General features: G+C 53.0%; 4 protein-coding genes across 4 annotated transcripts; 3 read left to right on the top strand and 1 right to left on the bottom strand.

Annotated features, from left to right (window-relative positions):
• Positions 1-4636: 4636 nt before the first annotated feature.
• CPAR01_10587 (uncharacterized protein) lies at positions 4637-5312 on the top strand (the record flags this gene model as incomplete). The annotated part of the gene is made up of 2 exons (XM_060494847.1): positions 4637-4963; positions 5160-5312. The coding sequence occupies 2 exons, from the start codon at positions 4637-4639 to the stop codon at positions 5310-5312; spliced, it is 480 nt and encodes a 159-aa protein (XP_060347029.1).
• Positions 5313-5347: 35 nt separating this feature from the next.
• CPAR01_10586 (uncharacterized protein) lies at positions 5348-5695 on the top strand (the record flags this gene model as incomplete). Its single annotated transcript, XM_060494846.1, has 1 exon — positions 5348-5695. A coding segment is annotated over one exon (348 nt), but the record flags the coding sequence as incomplete, so codon positions are not given.
• Positions 5696-9475: 3780 nt separating this feature from the next.
• Positions 9476-9894, top strand: CPAR01_10585 (uncharacterized protein; the record flags this gene model as incomplete). The annotated part of the gene is made up of 2 exons (XM_060494845.1): positions 9476-9661; positions 9721-9894. 2 exons carry the CDS (start codon positions 9476-9478, stop codon positions 9892-9894), a joined length of 360 nt encoding a protein of 119 aa, XP_060347027.1.
• Positions 9895-12173: 2279 nt separating this feature from the next.
• On the bottom strand, positions 12174-15752 carry CPAR01_10584 (RecF/RecN/SMC N terminal domain-containing protein; the record flags this gene model as incomplete). The annotated part of the gene is made up of 5 exons (XM_060494844.1): positions 12174-12543; positions 12620-13355; positions 13406-13478; positions 13528-14418; positions 14469-15752. 5 exons carry the CDS (start codon positions 15750-15752, stop codon positions 12174-12176), a joined length of 3354 nt encoding a protein of 1117 aa, XP_060347026.1.
• Positions 15753-16541: the final 789 nt, after the last annotated feature.

Raw genomic sequence — 16541 nt, 5'->3', positions numbered from 1 at the left:
GGAAAGGCCACAGGCCGATCCTAGCCTGCGGTGACAGCAACCGACTGCTCTTCCCGGCACCCAAGGACCAAGGGCCTGTCCACTGCCCAAATGGAAGATTACTTAGCCTCACGAATCGTTGGAGAAACTGGGCCTTCGTCCCCGACTCCCCGTACCATACTGCCGCACTGGCTTGTTCCAAGCTGGGAGTATCCCTCTTTTGACCAAATATCCAATACCGCTTCTTTGTAACCCCGATACCTATCGGGCGGTTCGACCGAGACGAGACGTTGAGTTGAGCCCAGTCATTCGAGTCTCGACTGCTCCAGCTCTCTGCTGCTCTGCGCCGTATCTGTATCTCTGAGTCCCTCGTGAACTTTGTGTGAACCAACGTTGAGGTGGCTATAGAAGCTGATGCTCCGCCTATTCCCCGAGACTACTTCAGCCACAGCGGGTGCGAACCTGTAAGCAACCAGTTCAGGAGACATTTGTCAGGCTGACAATGAGACGGCCGTGGACTGACCAGAACGAACAGGCAAAAAATACCGCTCGACCGTACGATGCCGCACTGCCTTTGCTGTGAAGGTTGCACCGAACCGGACTGGTCTGCGTACCAGCGTGCCGGACAGCGGACGTTGAACTGGATTAGAAGAGGTGGAGGCCACTAAAATCGAGAGGCGGCAAGCCCCCAGACGAATGAGAGCCTCGGTGCCGGGTTTGAATGTACCGTCTAGGCTCCGTTCTGCGCTTCGGATTGTGGCCGGTCGGCATTCCTAGCTTGCCTATACGTTGTGACTTTTCGTTTCCTCTCCCTCTGGTAGGCTGGTCCCCAAGACAGACAAGCGCAGACAAGTGCCTGGCTGCAAAACGCTTGCCCAGGAGCTGAAGAAGCGAAAATAGTAGGTATCGTATGCCTGGCTCTGGTCGGCCCATCCGCCTGCCCCCATCTGTCTCTCGGACTTGGAATGGGAAGGCCTGTTCATGAATATACCGAACTCATGGGATTCCCCGCCCGCTCTGTCATTTCTCTTAGACTTCAGTTCAAAGGCCAATCAACCGTCGACGGCGCCATGATCCAGGAATCCGTAGCTTACACGATCCCGCCGTCATGTTAGATTTCAGGGTCCTGTCGGGAAACATGGGAGGGAACTTGCAACAAGCAAGGCACTGTCAGAAGCCCGCCCGCCCCTTCGAGTCCCATCTCGGCGGAACTCCACCCAAGACGACTTCACCTCGCGCTAAGGAAGCAAGAGAGAGGAGCAAATCGAGGCACCGCTGCACCAGCCGCGCCGGGCGGCGGTCCCTGACCATGCGTACCATGGTAATGGCATGGCAGCGCCAACACGCGTGCCCAACGACGTCGCCTGTGGGACCTTTTTCTGACTCCAGAGCCACAGTGACTCTGCTGCAGCGTCTTGGCCGTCTTTGACTTCCAGAATCCAGTTCCGGGCTTGGATACCTCGGATTGATCATTTGTTAGTTGGGTTATTTGGTGGATAGTGAACGGGATCTCAAGTTGCTCCTGACAATGGAACGCGGCCCCAGCAGCTGAATCCGTCGTCTGTTCATCAGATCTTTCCCCATCCGTTTGCCTCCCCAAACCCCTCCAAATCGTGACCCGCATCCACCATCCACCGCACCACTTTGTTCTCGGGAATACGTTGGCAATTCTTTGGCTTGTGCATGGTGAACACGCATTTCAAAACACTGGGTTAATTTCAGTTCATTACGAATAGAGATCTGCTGTCCTTGAATGATCGCAGGCTGCGGTACCCGCACATGCTAATTGGAACCCCATGGAGACGGAGGAGCCACACATTGGTGATTTGGTCCAGGGTCCAGCGCCTTTGACTGGCGGGATCACTTCCCAGGGACAGCTTGGAGTTTCTTCGGTACGTTTGGTGTTGTTAATTAGAGGCTCAAGTGCTGTCCGATACTTCGTCCTTGTCGCAGTATAATGCGCTTCGGGCTGCCATCGGATCGGAGATGGGTGGCTAATGGTTCTTGAAGGAGTGAGCGTTCGTAGCCAGTTTAGGACAAGCTCATGCTAGGGGGCTGGTGGTGATTAATGATTGGTGCGCTCGCTGCGGCTTAGTGGTGAGGTTGGTATGGCTATAGCGTTATTGAGTGCATTGACAAGCTCGCAAGGAACTGCAAGTTGGAGGCTTCATCCAATGCTCATCACAGATCTGTTGCTTGATTGATCCTTGGGGCACCCACCGAGAAGCGAGCGAGAATTCGGGCGCATTGGACCGTGGCAAGCGTGGCTTGCGACCGGTTCGAACCCCACCAGCTGCCCTTCACCTGCTTTCTTCCCTGCCGATGCGTTTGGATCGATGCCGCCAATGAGAGACGTCGGCATGCAATGGTCTTGAACAGGTCGGGAGTCCAAGGTCTCGTACCGCGGCACTAATTTGCCCACGGCCTCGTTGAAGCTGTCGAACGTCTAGAACCAGGCTTCTAGCCGTCGAAAGGTACCGGTATTGGCGACAAAGGCCCCCCCCCCCCCTTGACACTTCATCCCACGCTGCATGTCTGTGTCTGAGCCAGTCGAACGTGCTCGGCCATTGTATGGAACGATGCCGCCCACCGTGAAATCGCTGCGACTTAGGCAAAACCGACCACCCGTGCCATCTTATTGCGGCAGTAGATGAGGCTGGGTCGTTCTAGTGCATACACCCGCTGGTGGCTGCATCTTCGCCCGTTCCATGACGAAGCTTGAGTGGAGTTCACACGTGCGGTGGACAGACCAAGATGGCAGTGGCCAGCCTCTCGCTGAAGTCCCTTGGCGGCGGATACGTTATTGCGTAGATGCGTGGGTAGTCATCGGTACGGAGTACCCATCCTCGCTTCTTTGTGATGATGGGTCTTGTCAGCCTTAGGCTTGGAGAAGACGGGAATTATTTTAAATGTGCCGCTGGACTCGCTGTGTTCCATGTTGAACATAGGGGATGGGGGCAGGACAACGGTGGCACGGCTGCGACCTGGCCTGTCGACCTGGATTCGCGTCCACCTCTGGTCCCCCACGCGGCAGGCAACGTCTGAGCAATTGATGGTCATCCGATGGCAGGTCGATGGAGATGGAGAGTTTGGAGGGAAGCACGGACTCCAGCAGGGAGTCAACTCTGCTCGAAAGACGTTGTAACTTGCTACCCACAGGGCCGAGCATGACTTTAGGCTAATGAGAGCCGCGTGTTTTGTTCGATATCCGTAGATCGTTCGTCCATGCTAATGGAGGCAATCTCGCGGCAGGCCGCAGGAGTGCAAGGTGGTAGGCCCAGGCCACGAACCAGGATTGGTGGCCATCTCAGAGCAGACTTGACTTGGTGGCCGGTCGAGTTTAATATGATATGCCAGCGACTGTAAGAGGAAACGAGAGGGGAGCAAAAAGGCAACGGAAGAATACCGAGCTCTATTTCGGGGCCATGCCGATTCGGATGCAGAGGGTGAGGAGATGTCGAGGCAGAAGAAAGTGCCTCATAGCTAGTCGTTGTGGTTGATGGATGATGCACTATGGGGGTGGGATACTCGAGACTTGAGAGTCGAGAGTTGCCTTCGCTTGTATTCCGATGCTCCGATGCAAGTGTGCTGCAGCTCGCGAGACTAGGCCGGCATTGAGGGTTTGGGAGAAACAAAGGGCGTCAGCGTGCAGGAGAGGACGGCAGGAGATGCAGGAAGATGATACCTTGGGTAGGGAGAATAGCTAGCAAGCATCGAACCCGGCTGCAGACCCTCTCGGATGGACGTTGAGTATTCGTACGGATAGAGGTAGAGTTGACAGGTGAGGTGAGCGTGGGATCCGCAAGGTGAGGAAGGAAGACGGCTGGAAGGGGATGGGGGACAATGCAACAAACCTCGAGGTGTGATTCTGGATGAATGTACGGGATACCACCTCTTTTGCGGTTGCTGCATGTGCCGGGGAGGTATCCGGGACCGTTGAGGCAAGGACTCTTGAACACTTGCAGAGAAGGTGCAGGGAGGCCATGTTGGAGGACCCCCACATGAGACTGGAAATGGCAGCAACATCCAGTTCTACCCAAGGAACCTTACCTTATGGTCTACCTGAAGAAAGTACGGAGCAACATTGGATAAATCCGGAATCAGGTCATACCTATTGCCTACCTAACTCAAATACAGACCTTTAATTCTCAGTGTGGAACCGTTCCTGCCTCCCCGTCACGGACTGGGAAGGAAGGTACAATGGTAAGGCTGGAATGAGAAGGATATAGAAAGAAGGAAGGAGAGCCTAGAAGCACAAGACGAGGAAGGCGTGAGATGTCCGTATATCCGAGGAAAGAGCCATGGGGCCAAGTTTTACAACCTACCGTAGGTGCCTAGCCCATTCGTAAATACCTACCTAGGTTGAGAGGCAGGTAGGCAGTTGCTCGCTCCTTCATTCCGTACCAGTGTTTCTTCGTAACACTCTACGAGTCTGTGGTCTCTTCTTAACATGGCAAAGTGAAGGGAATAAGAAACGAAGAAAGATGACTCCATCCACAGACGCATTTCCCGCCAGACTTCTCCATTCTCTGCCCCATGTGCTCCATTCCCTGGTCCCATAACTTGTAATATATCCCTACCGAGTACTCGTACTCTGCACGGAACCAATGCTACTGCTACTGCTACCCCTACTGCGACTCCTCACTTCCTCCTTCCCATGCTCCATTCTCACGCGTCCAAAGCGGCCTCCTCAATCCGACCTACAGTCCTCCAACCTGACATCTGGGCTTGTTGCTCCCGCCAGCAACGCTTATTCACGAACCTCCCTGTCTCTCTTACCGAAATCTTTCCTGTCATTCAACATCACTCGTCTCCCCTTGGTCACTTTCGTATCTCGATACTGACTGACTGTCCATGTCATACACGCACCTCGGATAACTCACCTTCAACTTCTGCCTACTCCTCTTCACCCGCTCAAAACCCGCCCGGAGCTGCTCCGCGACTCCTTACCCTCGTTGCCATCGACCTGGATCATCAAGGAGGCGTCTCAAGAATAGCTCCGCTTACAACTCGCCAATCCCTGCTGTAGTCGGTGAGCCAAAGACCCAACCCTCGATATAACATTGCAGAAAACAGATACACGTTACGCATACGCATCGCCCACCCGGCCCTTCTCTGCTCTTACGAGTCATTTTGGAACCACCCATGGCACACTTCACAGACCAACATGGGCCTTATAGACCGAAATCACCCATTACCTCGTGGCAGAAGGGTCCCATACGGGCATCTTCCTGGCCGTCACTTCGAGCCTGGCGGGCGCTCCTCACAAGGGTGCTTCTCGGAGAATTGCCATTGTACGATTCAAGTTACTGGGCAGTTGCGAACCCAAATAAACTCAACATGACAGCATTGTATAGCATTGCAGCAAGCTGCTTGTTTTTCCGGATGCTCTTTGCAGTATTCGTACGGGGACTCCGACCGTACGGCACCGCTGACATTCTTTCTAATACGAACGCGTCCTCGATCCAAGGATGTGCCAACGAAGTTGGCAAGATGTGGAGACATGACGCCCGCAGTGTTATTCGTCTTTCCTCGAGCAGGCCTGCCCGGTTCCGCCAGGCTTATTGTTGCCGTTCAACATGTCCTGCGTAAACTGAAGCTCAACGGCGAAGTCTGCTCCGTACTTGATGACATGGTTTCTTTGGACGCTAAGATGCCAAGAGGATACGGGGGGCAGACTGTCACCAGCAATATCATGGGGGCCGCATCGACTTGAAGCAGACCTCCGTGGTAGGCTCGGATGTCGACAAAACACAACTTCTGATATGCACACTCCTCTGCTCTACCAGCCGCAGAGTGCGTGAAAAACAAAGTCCTTCTAGGACACCTTCTAGGAGAGCTTCTTCAATCGACTGTCACCTTTACGATAGAGATACTGTGGCCTAGCAAAGACATGACGAAATTCTGTTTGTCTATCTGTCAACACTAGATGGTCAACGTCGCTGCCGAGCCATTCAGGGCTCTCGGTTCTATGCAGGGTGCACTATGCAGTCTCGCCCCCAATAGACCGATCTCCTACGACGACAGCGGCGCGCAGGGGTATATGCATCCGACCGCGCAGTTCTATCCTCAACTCGGTTCAACTCGCATCAACTGTGGACCATACGGTCCTATGCAGAGCTGCCGAGGGTCTGCGAATATCAATACACCTCAGTAGCAGCAATAAGATATCCATACGGTGGGTTGAACCGCTGAGATCAAGTTGGTTCCCCATGCCGACTCCCGACTCCTGTTGCGGCTTGCCCCGTCTGCACAGCTGTGGTCCTGTGGATGTTCGAATGTTAAGCCGCAGCGGCCGACGCGTTGCGTTAGTCCTCAGACACCTTAGGGTTCGACGAAAATGGAGCGGAAGGCAATGTGGCTTCCCAGCCTCCATTATCGGAGCATGCAAGACATGCCTCGATGCCCAGCACCAGGCTAGAAATTGTACCTTAATGACTTGCGGAGCTACAAGGCCGTTCCGGAAACACTTCTTGACACACAGAACAGCATCCACATCGGGGCTCTTGCTGGGCCTGACAGATCCAACACACGCTTTGGAAGGGGTCCAGCAAGCTTTGTCCACCGCTAATCTCACTACGTCGCACTTTGACTTCAGTGGGAACCAACTTGACATGTGATCCTATAGAAGGAGGCCCAAGTCTGTGATGGAGGTTTTTGGTATTGTGGCACAGGTTGTCGCAAGTGACGTCGTGTTCTAGAACGTCCAGCGCGTGCGATGATATTGCATGGTGGTATTTGTGCCGCCCGCTGTGTGGCAGAGGAGAAAGTTTGGGACCGATGATGTGCATGAACGATCTTTACGTCTGGGAGCGGACAACAGGCCCGCGATCCCAAGGCATCGCCAGCATCCATACGTTTACCTTGAGACAATAAGCAAGCGGTTTGCTACTGGGAGGCTGAGAGCGATGAGAGTAAGCTTCGTTCCGTGTACGTTGCCTCAATTTTCGCTTGAGTTCTTAGACAATGACACGAACAGGAAACACGCCGAGGGAAGCTCAAAAAGCTCATTGTTATAACCTGGGATGGCCGGTATCGCAAATGTATTTCACCGCACAAGCACCGCGGCGGCGGTTTCAACCTACCAAACAGGTGTGGCAGCCACATAATACGCAGCAGCTCTTTACGCGAGAACGAGTCTTGACAGGCTGACACTGCCCGTCAGCCTTCTCGAAGAATTATCGGACCTGAGCCGATGGCTCTCTGCTAACACCGGCGCGATGTGCTCCGTAGTTTGAAAGTTAATGTGGATGGCGGTGAGTCGGAAGGAGGTGGACCTCAAAGTCCCCGGCAACGCCACCACAAAGTTGCCAAAAGACAACTGGGTCAGCATGGAGAAAGCGGCACGACTCACGAGCCTACTGCATTAGAATGGGCAACGGCTCCCTGACTTGGTTCCCTGCTGGCATGCATCTGCTAATCGACAGAGAAGCGAGCGTTTAGAGCAAGGACCGGTCAGCCATCGCCTATTGGTCTGACTGATGTCTCTTATCGAGTCTACCCCCACATGGATATTTTAGGGCCCGGCAATCTCGGTCAAATTGCGTGCCCCCCACCGTCACCAACCTGCGGGTTTTTGTCGTGTGCCTCTCCTCGCTCGTTGCTGATCAACGAAGCCAACCAAACCACTCTCAATTGTCATCCAGAGGAATCGCAGAGCTCTCGGCCGAGGATCGGTGCCTATGTTCGTCACAAGTTGTGGAACAATCTTGTTGCGTCGCTCCTGGGTGCCGTGCCGGATCCATCGTGGTTCCAAGGGTCCATCGGGCAAAGTCGGCCGACCTGCGAGCTTCAGGCTTCAGTTGATTGCCGGTTCTCAAAAGTGTCGGATATTAACGACCATGGTTTTTCGGAGGAGCGAAGAGCGACAAGCGCATGGTCGATCAAGTCTGAAAAGGGTTGCGTCCGCCGTGAAACCCTCGACTGCACCGGTCAGGCATGAAGGAGCCCCGCGTGGGGGTCTGATTCAATTCCGTCCTCACTCTCGCGACCCAAACAGGGCAGGGAGCATGCCAGCTGCAACCTCGATTCCTGTGGCGTGCGGCGGGTAGGGTGATCAACACCAGATCACCAGTTCGACTTCGCTCTACGGAAACTGAGGCGAAGTCACGGCCTCCATGCTTCAGGGGCGCATGTCCTCCACCATGACGCCTACCACGGTTCCTAGGCGGTAAGAAAGACGGCAGTTGTCTTGTGACGTTCAAACAGGTTCGACTTCGGGCCAATTAACCCTTCTTGGGGTTGTGGTGATTTGATGGTCGAATTCTCTTGTCCTCTCCACTACCTGTCTATCACGGCGAACCTCTCTGAAGCGGTTCCTAGCCCAAGAGATTCGCATAGGTGAAATGAGAGGTTGCGTCGGCTTGGTCGAAGTGGTCGTTGCTGTATACCGGTAGTCGCACGTCTGGTTCGAAAGAAGGATATTGGGGGAATGAAGACGACTTATAAGTTGCCCTCTTATCTGGTGCCAAATCTATCAAGGTGTAGGTTTGGCCAACAACGACCTGCCCCAAATAGGGCAGCTGACTCCTTTGCACCATTTTTCTAACAAATTAGCAATGCGATGCCGCCAGAGATCGGCTCGCGTGCGCAATCGTCTCCCTGTCGCGGTATCACTGACTTATCTGCCTTGTCTATCTCTCCTCTATCTTCTCCTCGGACCTGCCCTATCTGCCAAAAGATCAGGGCGTGCTGTGTAAGAACCAGAAACACTGCCCACGCTTCATTGGCCTCGCCGTCCCTTCAATGTCGAGGCGTATCTGCGAGGCATTCCCCTCTTATCTCCAGACTCTTTGGTTGCTGCTCGCGTGCCCACCCTTGCCGCAGTCTGTTGCCCGTAGCGGGAAGGCATTGGAGATGGCTTCCCCTTTGAAGATTCGCCCTGCAGCGCGCACATGTACGATGTTATGCATGTTTGGCGGCGGGAGGGGAGTGGATGGAGGCATTTTTCTTCTTTTCCAAGTGTGCGCCCTTCGTCGTGTCTGTTCTTTATCTATGCTCTGCGTGGGATTGTTTCAAGCGCACCTTCTTATCTGGAAGATGGGCGGTCTGGGCGGGAACGAGGGGCCCCTTATCTTTTCTCCAGGTTTTCATTTCCCCGGATATCGCTTGCCGGTGGGCTGTGTGTTGTCTTGTTCAGATATAGATGCGAACTGCTGCTGCTTCTGCTGCCACTGCCGACCTGGATTGTTTCCTGGCCTTTTTGGAGCTTGTTTCTCCCGCTAGTTGACGGTTTTTGCCGATCCGACGCTCCTCGAACTGCCTAGTGACCTACGAAACGACTATTTGAAACTTCTTCACACCGAACATGTGAGCACCTTTCCGTATGAGGGTTGGATGGATGATGGTGGTCAATTCGAATGGGACGCGAGGTCGATATACCAGTCAACAACAGCTTGAGTTAGGGGTATCGAACATGGTGGAAGGAATACTCTAGCGGTCTACCGGAATAACACTCTACTATCATGAAGTGGTGCTCCTCAGACGGGAGGTTCCTATGGTTCCTTTCGATGTCGAGGACGACTTCGAATGCGCTGGCTCCATCCTGCTACTACGTGGTCGGCCCGGACAGGCCGAAGGGGTGAAGGTGCTGATAGACGACGACCGGTCCGGCCAGTCTGTCGGGGCGCGGTGTCTGGGATTACAAACATGGGATGATGCTGTTGTCCTCGCACACATCCAGGTTTGCTGTTGCCTCTCTCTCGGGTTGACGAGATCCTGGGCGAACGAAGTATGTCGCAGGTTATTCGGACTGTCCTAGCTGATTACCGCCTTGGAGAGGTCTTGAGGAGTGGTCTCTGTTGTATCGCGACTCGTGGTACACATCGTCACCTTCACTTTGCTATACAATACTCGACGAGCACTACTTACCTAGGAACACACAGTCCCAGAAACGATGTCGACGTGAGGGGATAGAAGAGACAACGCCTCCAACTCGAAATCCCGATCGATGTACGAAGCCCTATATCCCTACCTACGATTCGAGACCGATGCGTCACCGTAAACGAGACACATTTCTTCAATGCCCACAACTCTCCTTCCTGGCTTGGATAAATGTCGACTTCTTGACTAGCGGGTCGTGGGGGGCAGATGCCTTTGTACACGTACCGCCCCTCTCGGACACATGAAGTTGGACTACGGCTCGACAGTCAGCCAGTGGACAGGATGGGCTTGACATCCCGTGTTGAAGCGACAGATCACTGAAGAGAGGAGCAGGCCAGGATCCTCAGGTGCCTGGGAGAAACTAGCACGCGGACAGCAGATCGTTATTCAGTAGACCTGTCGCGACGGGGCATGTGAGGGTATGACCTAGATCTGTGCATATGCCGACACCGAAAGAGGTGAGGGATTGCTGTAGGAGTCTCTAGAGGTAAGAAAGGGTTGACTTGCCCTTGTACTTGTCTATTTATACGAGGCCAAAGAGAATGAGGATAGGAGTCGTAGATAATGATACTATCCTGCCAACTCCATGGCGAATACTGATGCATCATGTGGGCATGTGCAATTGCATCGTGGACGCAAACACCAGTTGCCAGTCTTAGCGTTTGACTTCTCCTTCGCAAATAATGCTCGAGGAGGATGTAACAATGGACGAGAAGGGTTTAATGCTCAGCCAGCCGGAGCAATAGCAGGATTATCACGAGCAGAGCATAAGTTCCATCGCGAGACATCTGTCTCTCGGACCTTCACGGCCATTTTCTCAAATATTGCAAAAACCTTGACGATGGACCGACTAGACAAAAAAGTCTGACACAGAGGGGCCTAAAAGGCATCAGGGTAGCAGAAAGGAGGCCGAGTGAGGCATCACGGTCTTGGGCCTGTAAACATCATTCCAAAGAATTCTTGCAACACTAGATTCAGGTCTTCCAGGTCGCGAACCACAGAATATCTCGAGGATGACACGAATTCGAGTGGCGGTGGCTGCGGAAAACAGCAAGATGGAATACGATACTGGAGTACCTGCGGTGATTATGAACCAGTCCATCCTTTCCCCTTGCCCAGGCGGTCATGATTAAACCAGACAGACTGACTATTTTATTGACATCGTCGATGCGTCGTAAGCCGTGATCAACCTAGGTCCTAGATGTGATTTCAGAGTACTGACAGAAACACTACGCTTTGAGATACTGCTATAGCCGCATCCGTATCTGGATATGTCATAGATGAAACGCAGCGTTGTGGCGTGAATAAGAGCATCGTTGTGTTCACCGTACGGCACTTGTTCCGGGTTGAGTGCGTGGCCCTCTCAGTACTTCCCAATGTAAGCGCCGGAGAGATGCATCATCCCCTACACATAATCCGAGGGGAAACCAGATCAGTCAGATACGAGAAGATATATGTGTGCAGGACGATTTGGTATCAAACCATTGCTACTAAACTCGGAGGGGGAAAAAACCATGTTTCAACCAGCGAGGTATGCTTCGAGCCTTGCGTGTCCAATCTTAACACTTGTAGAAAAAGCTCGGGAACATATTCATCGGGTTTCAACACATGCGTACTGATATCCTGTGCTCTTCCAAGATACCCCAGATTGACGAACGTCCTCGTCTACGTGATACCTAGATTCAGAGGGCGTGGATACCCATGCAGTAACCACTTTACCATGTCTCAGTGATGTGCTTTTATTTCAGATGGTTAGATGCAAGGGGAAATAATCAAAGTCCGCCTCGGGTCGGGCCTGATTCTGACTGCTCAGATCGAGGAGAAGGCGAGTTCTGGTCACAGCCACAGAGACAACCAACCCAGTCGTATTCCGATAGTGCTGTTGTCAATGTTGAAGAGCTCTAAGTTTGTAAACGCCATGAAGCTATCCCGAGGATATCCTTAAGTCGGAGTAATGATAGAGTACTTTGCACCACTGAGCTTGACCATGTCTTCGCTACCCAGTCGAGGCTCCCCACTCGACATGTCTTGCGCTTGTGCAAATGGTGTAGGTTGTCTTCGGTATAGATGCTACCAGAATAACTTCTGTGGGCTCGGAATAAGCCCTGAGCTGTCTGTCTACCAATCCACCCTTCTGGACCCATCCCTGTGCTTCCGAGCTTGGGATCTTCGCGACCCTTTTGTACATGTCAATCCCATCATCTAGATCAATTCGAGGGTATCTTGCTTGACTGATACCTGTCCCCCGAAACGCCGATAACGCCACATAGATACTGACTAAACCCTTTCGTACATTGCCGGCAGTGAACCCCTTATGCGCCAGCCGTGAGTTGCTTATGTCTTTTCAGACAGCGAGCAAAGTCGAGCTTCTTGCCCTCCTTGGGCATGTGAGTGCCGCTCGCAATGCAGAGCACGCGCATTCGAGGGTCATATCGGAGACCCGTGAGGAGCTTGGGCGTAATGAGGAAATACTGCGACGTATGCTCACGGCAGGCAATTTCCACCATACGCTCATGCACCATGCGCTCGTTACGAGGATCCATACCTTGGTTGATCTCATCAACCACCCGGAAGGGCGACTGCGCCATTGATTGTAAAGCCATCAGGTAAAAGATGGTCGAAACAGCACGCTCACCGCCGGACTGGCGATGCTGGTTGAGCTGCTGAAGAGTCTCGTTTTCTCTGTGTCATCGTCAGCAACTGCAATCTTGGCACAAACAAAGACAGCAAGACTCCTCAAGGAGGGATGTATGCGTACCTGAACTTGACCATGATATCCAGGGCCCACTGGTCAAAGTCTTCGTCCTTGTGGACCCGGATCTCGCCAGCGCAATTGATCTGCTCGAAATTGTAGCTGAAGGCGTCATTGATTTTACTAATTAGTTCGTCGAGCTGCGGCTCCCACTTCTCGCGAATCTTTGTGATTTGGCGGTTGAGATGGTCGAGTTTGGCCGTGGTCGCTTCCATTTTGGAGCGCAGCTTCTCGATCTCCCGGGCCCGCGTCTCGAATTCGCGCAGGGCTCCTGGGTTCGCAACATGGATTTGTTCGATCGTGTGCTGCTCGGCTGCGATCTCGTTTTCGACGTCTTCGACGCTCTTGTCCTTGGCTAGAGATTCAAGAAGGTCTTTCCTAGTCTCATCCTGGGCAAAAATCTCAATGACTTTGCCCTGGGCTTCCTCAGCTCGCTGCCTGGTACGCTGAGAGTCCTGGGTCAAGGCAGCAATATTGCGCTTCTCGTCCTCCAACATCTGTACAAGCTCATTGTTCCTAGCTTTGAGACCCTGCACGTCAGACTTAGCCTCGATTTCGCGGATCTGAGCCTCTAGCAGCGCCTCTTGTGCTGCGCGAACCCCCGCAATAGCCGCGTGATGCTGCAAGGTGGTCTTGGCCTTGCGTATCGTGGCTTTGTCAATATCAAAGCCCAACTGTTGAATGGCCGATCGGGCCTCCTCGACCTCCGCCTTCTTCTGGTCCAAAGCTCTCTTCTCACTTTCTGTGTCAAGATTAGCATCTTCGTCGATAGTATTGTGGTAAGTTGCTTACCAAGCTTGACTGGAATCGCTTGATAAGCGTTGTGGGCTCTCTGGAGTTCATTCTTTCTTTCCTTAAGTGTTTTCTGGGACCGGATTAGTATCACGGTCTCGAGTGCTTGTGATGTGACTTACAAGGTCATCAAGGATCTCATTTCTCCTGTCGTTGAAACCAGCTATCTGGCCTCGCACTTCGGTGTTCTGAGCTTTCAAAGCGTCAAACTCTGCCTCAACCTCGCTGATCTTGCGTTTGATTTCGCTCTTTTCCGCTTCATCGACTGGTTGATCGGTCCAGAACATGCCTTGCTGAATGCCCCTGGTCATCGTCGAAACGGCTCCAGGACCAAGATCTTTGCGACGAGACACTCTGTAGAGCTGCCGGCCCGTCGACCAGTTGTTGATCACCTCCCCTTGAACGATTTGATCATATTGGGCGTCGTTGATGTCTTTGAGTGCGATACCCGAAGCATCGATTTTCTTTTCATTGCAAAGCATCGCGAGCACTGGTTCTGGCCCAGTGATCATGTCCAGTGCAAATGCGTCTAGTCCAAGGGCGTTCGCCTCGTCCCGACTCATCTTAGGGCGGAACTCATGCAACGGCTTGAGGATTGACCGAACATTAACAGAAAGACTCATGACCTTGTATAGGTAATGACTGAGCTTCTTATGATCTTCGCGAGTCTGCGCCGTGAAACACAGAAAATCGTCGTTGTGTAGCAGCGCTTGGATCTGATCCGAATACCGTTCGTCCTTGACTGAGCAGCAGAGAGCGGGTGGCCCAAAGACCTCTTTCTCGAACTTGTCCGTGTTCTCCTGAAGCCAAGCATAGCCTTTGGCCACATCGGGCCATTTCTTCTGGATGAAGCTAAGCATCTGACCCTGTTGAGAATGAAGGCCTTCAAGCTCCCGGTTCAGCGCCTGCTTCATATGTGTCTTGGCATGCCCTTGTTCTTTGATATCCCGAAGCTTGCCTTCAGCTTGACGGGATTCGGCCTCAAGCTCTCGAAGTTGATGCTCCTTCTCTCGCTAAGGGCCATGTCAGTTTGCACTGCCAAACATTAGGCTATGTGACCTACAATTTGGGTGTTGTGTTCTGTGGCATTGAATTCTGCCGGCTTGTTCTTTTTTTGATTTTCCAAAAGCCCTATCTTGCTTCGAATCTTGCCTAGCTCTTGCTTTTTGGATTCGAATCCCTTCTTGCTACTCTCGATGTTGCCCTCTATTGTCTTTACCTGTTCGTCAACATCCTCAATCTTGTTGAGCGCTGCATCGGCCGCAGCCTCTGTGCGCCGTATAGCTTCTTTCCGACTGCGAACCACAGCCGACACCTTTTCGTGATACACTTGCTTCTGATTAACAGCTTGCAGGGACGGTGCAGCCTCTTGCTCAAGCTTTCGCAAGTTTTTCTGGGCAAGCTTTTCCTGCTGCCTCTTCTCCTTGTAGAGGGCCTTAGACTCGAGATAATCCGCTACCGCTCTGGCATCGGTGAGGTCCAGAATCTTTTGCAGGGCCTCCTCTCGCTCGCGAAGTCTATCAACATCGTGCTGCATATAGTTCTGTCGATCCTCGAGTTGCTTTAAATGGTCGCTAGCGGAGTCGGTCCCACGCTGAAGCTCCTTTCTGTCCTTATGAAGATCCTGCAGGCTCTTTTGCCAGTCCAGCATCTGCTGCGGCGCTGCAGCACGCAAAGTTTCGTGAAGTAGGTCTATTGGTGTAGCGGAAGCAAACTCAACGACGCGGTCTTGTGGTAAAAACTGGCACAGGTTGTCGACCTGAATCTTCAGATCCCTCATCAACCCTTGTATAGCTTTGTGTGACGAATCCTTTCCATTCAACCACCATTTCTGACTGTTTCTTTCGCGGTCGATTTGAACCCGGATGACGTGATGTGATCTGTCCTCTGGTCGGCGCTGCAGTTCAATCTCGATAATAGCGGAAGGCTTCCCGTGCTTGACAAACTCCTTGACATTGCCTGCGCGCCCTAAATGTTTCGGACTGAAGCCAAGACCGAGGCAGATGGCACAGACGAGCGAACTCTTTCCCGTTCCGTTGGGCCCAATCACCATATTCAGATTGGGACCAGGGAAAAATTCGGCAAGTTCGTATGTGACAAAATTCTCGACTTTCACCCGGCGGATTGCGCCAGGCGAAAAGCCATCTTGGTCGCCTCGGCTCGATGTGCTCTTAGATCCGTTTGTACGAGATCCGTTCGGTAATTCGTCGTCATCGTCGTCCTCGGAGTCATTGGCGTGTCGGCTCAGGCGGGGACGCTTGGTACTTTCAGAGCCATCGGAACGCGGTTCTGAATCGTCGTCCTCGATGTCGCGTCGTCTGCGACGACTTGAGGGATGGGAGGGCATTTCCGGTCGATGTGGTGTTCTAGAAGCAGAGGTGTGTGTGTGTGTGGTAAAAAAAAACCGGTAAAGTCGGTAAAGGGCGATGCCGACCTGAGGGAGGCTACCTTACCTCGTTGGCGTTGGTGGACGTCGAGTGCGACGCGAAGTAATTAATTTAGACGCGTCGGATTTCACCCCGCGCGCCACACTCCCTGTAGGCTCCCTTCATCGTTGAGGAAAGAGCTACCTGAGGAGCGTCCGATTACATAAGAATCGAGGAAGGCGCTTAGCTAAGACTCAGATATGTAGCTGCCCGGCGCAAGGTGGTAACAGTGGTGGGGTTGGCGGGGCTCTCAGCTGCCGTGCGCTCCAGCGTAGGTAGGTCCCGTCCGGTGCATCCCAGTGGGTCTGAGGTCCGCACGGATTCCAGTGCCGCGAGTGGCTGCCAACTTCATCCCTTAACATCAGCCGGCTGTTGATCCGTCGTCCGATGCGGCCAACGTCGTCTATCGCGCCCCGATGGCCCACTTCTCAGGAATGTTCGCTGACACCTGATGAAACCCTTCGTCAGTTTTCTTCGCAAGGTGTGGTGACACCTGTCGAGGATGCTTCGTAAGTGAGGTTATGGGTGTGACTCCACTCATCCATAGGATTGTCCACAATGTGATTGTAGGTACGCCAGAAGAAAGAGGCAGCTGTCACCCACAACAATGGAACGCACGTATGTAAGTACTCTGAATGATGCCTCGATCGCAGACAAAGTAGAGCAAAAATTTCCTTAGCAAGAGCAACGTTCGTAAGCGAGATAGCCAC

Source organism: Colletotrichum paranaense (genome assembly GCF_030867605.1).
Source record: "Colletotrichum paranaense strain IMI 384185 chromosome Unknown Scaffold_8.1, whole genome shotgun sequence".
NCBI classification, from domain to species: Eukaryota; Fungi; Ascomycota; class Sordariomycetes; order Glomerellales; family Glomerellaceae; genus Colletotrichum; species Colletotrichum paranaense.
Note: the sequence above shows the minus strand (reverse complement) of the source record. Positions and strands in the feature narration are given on the sequence as shown.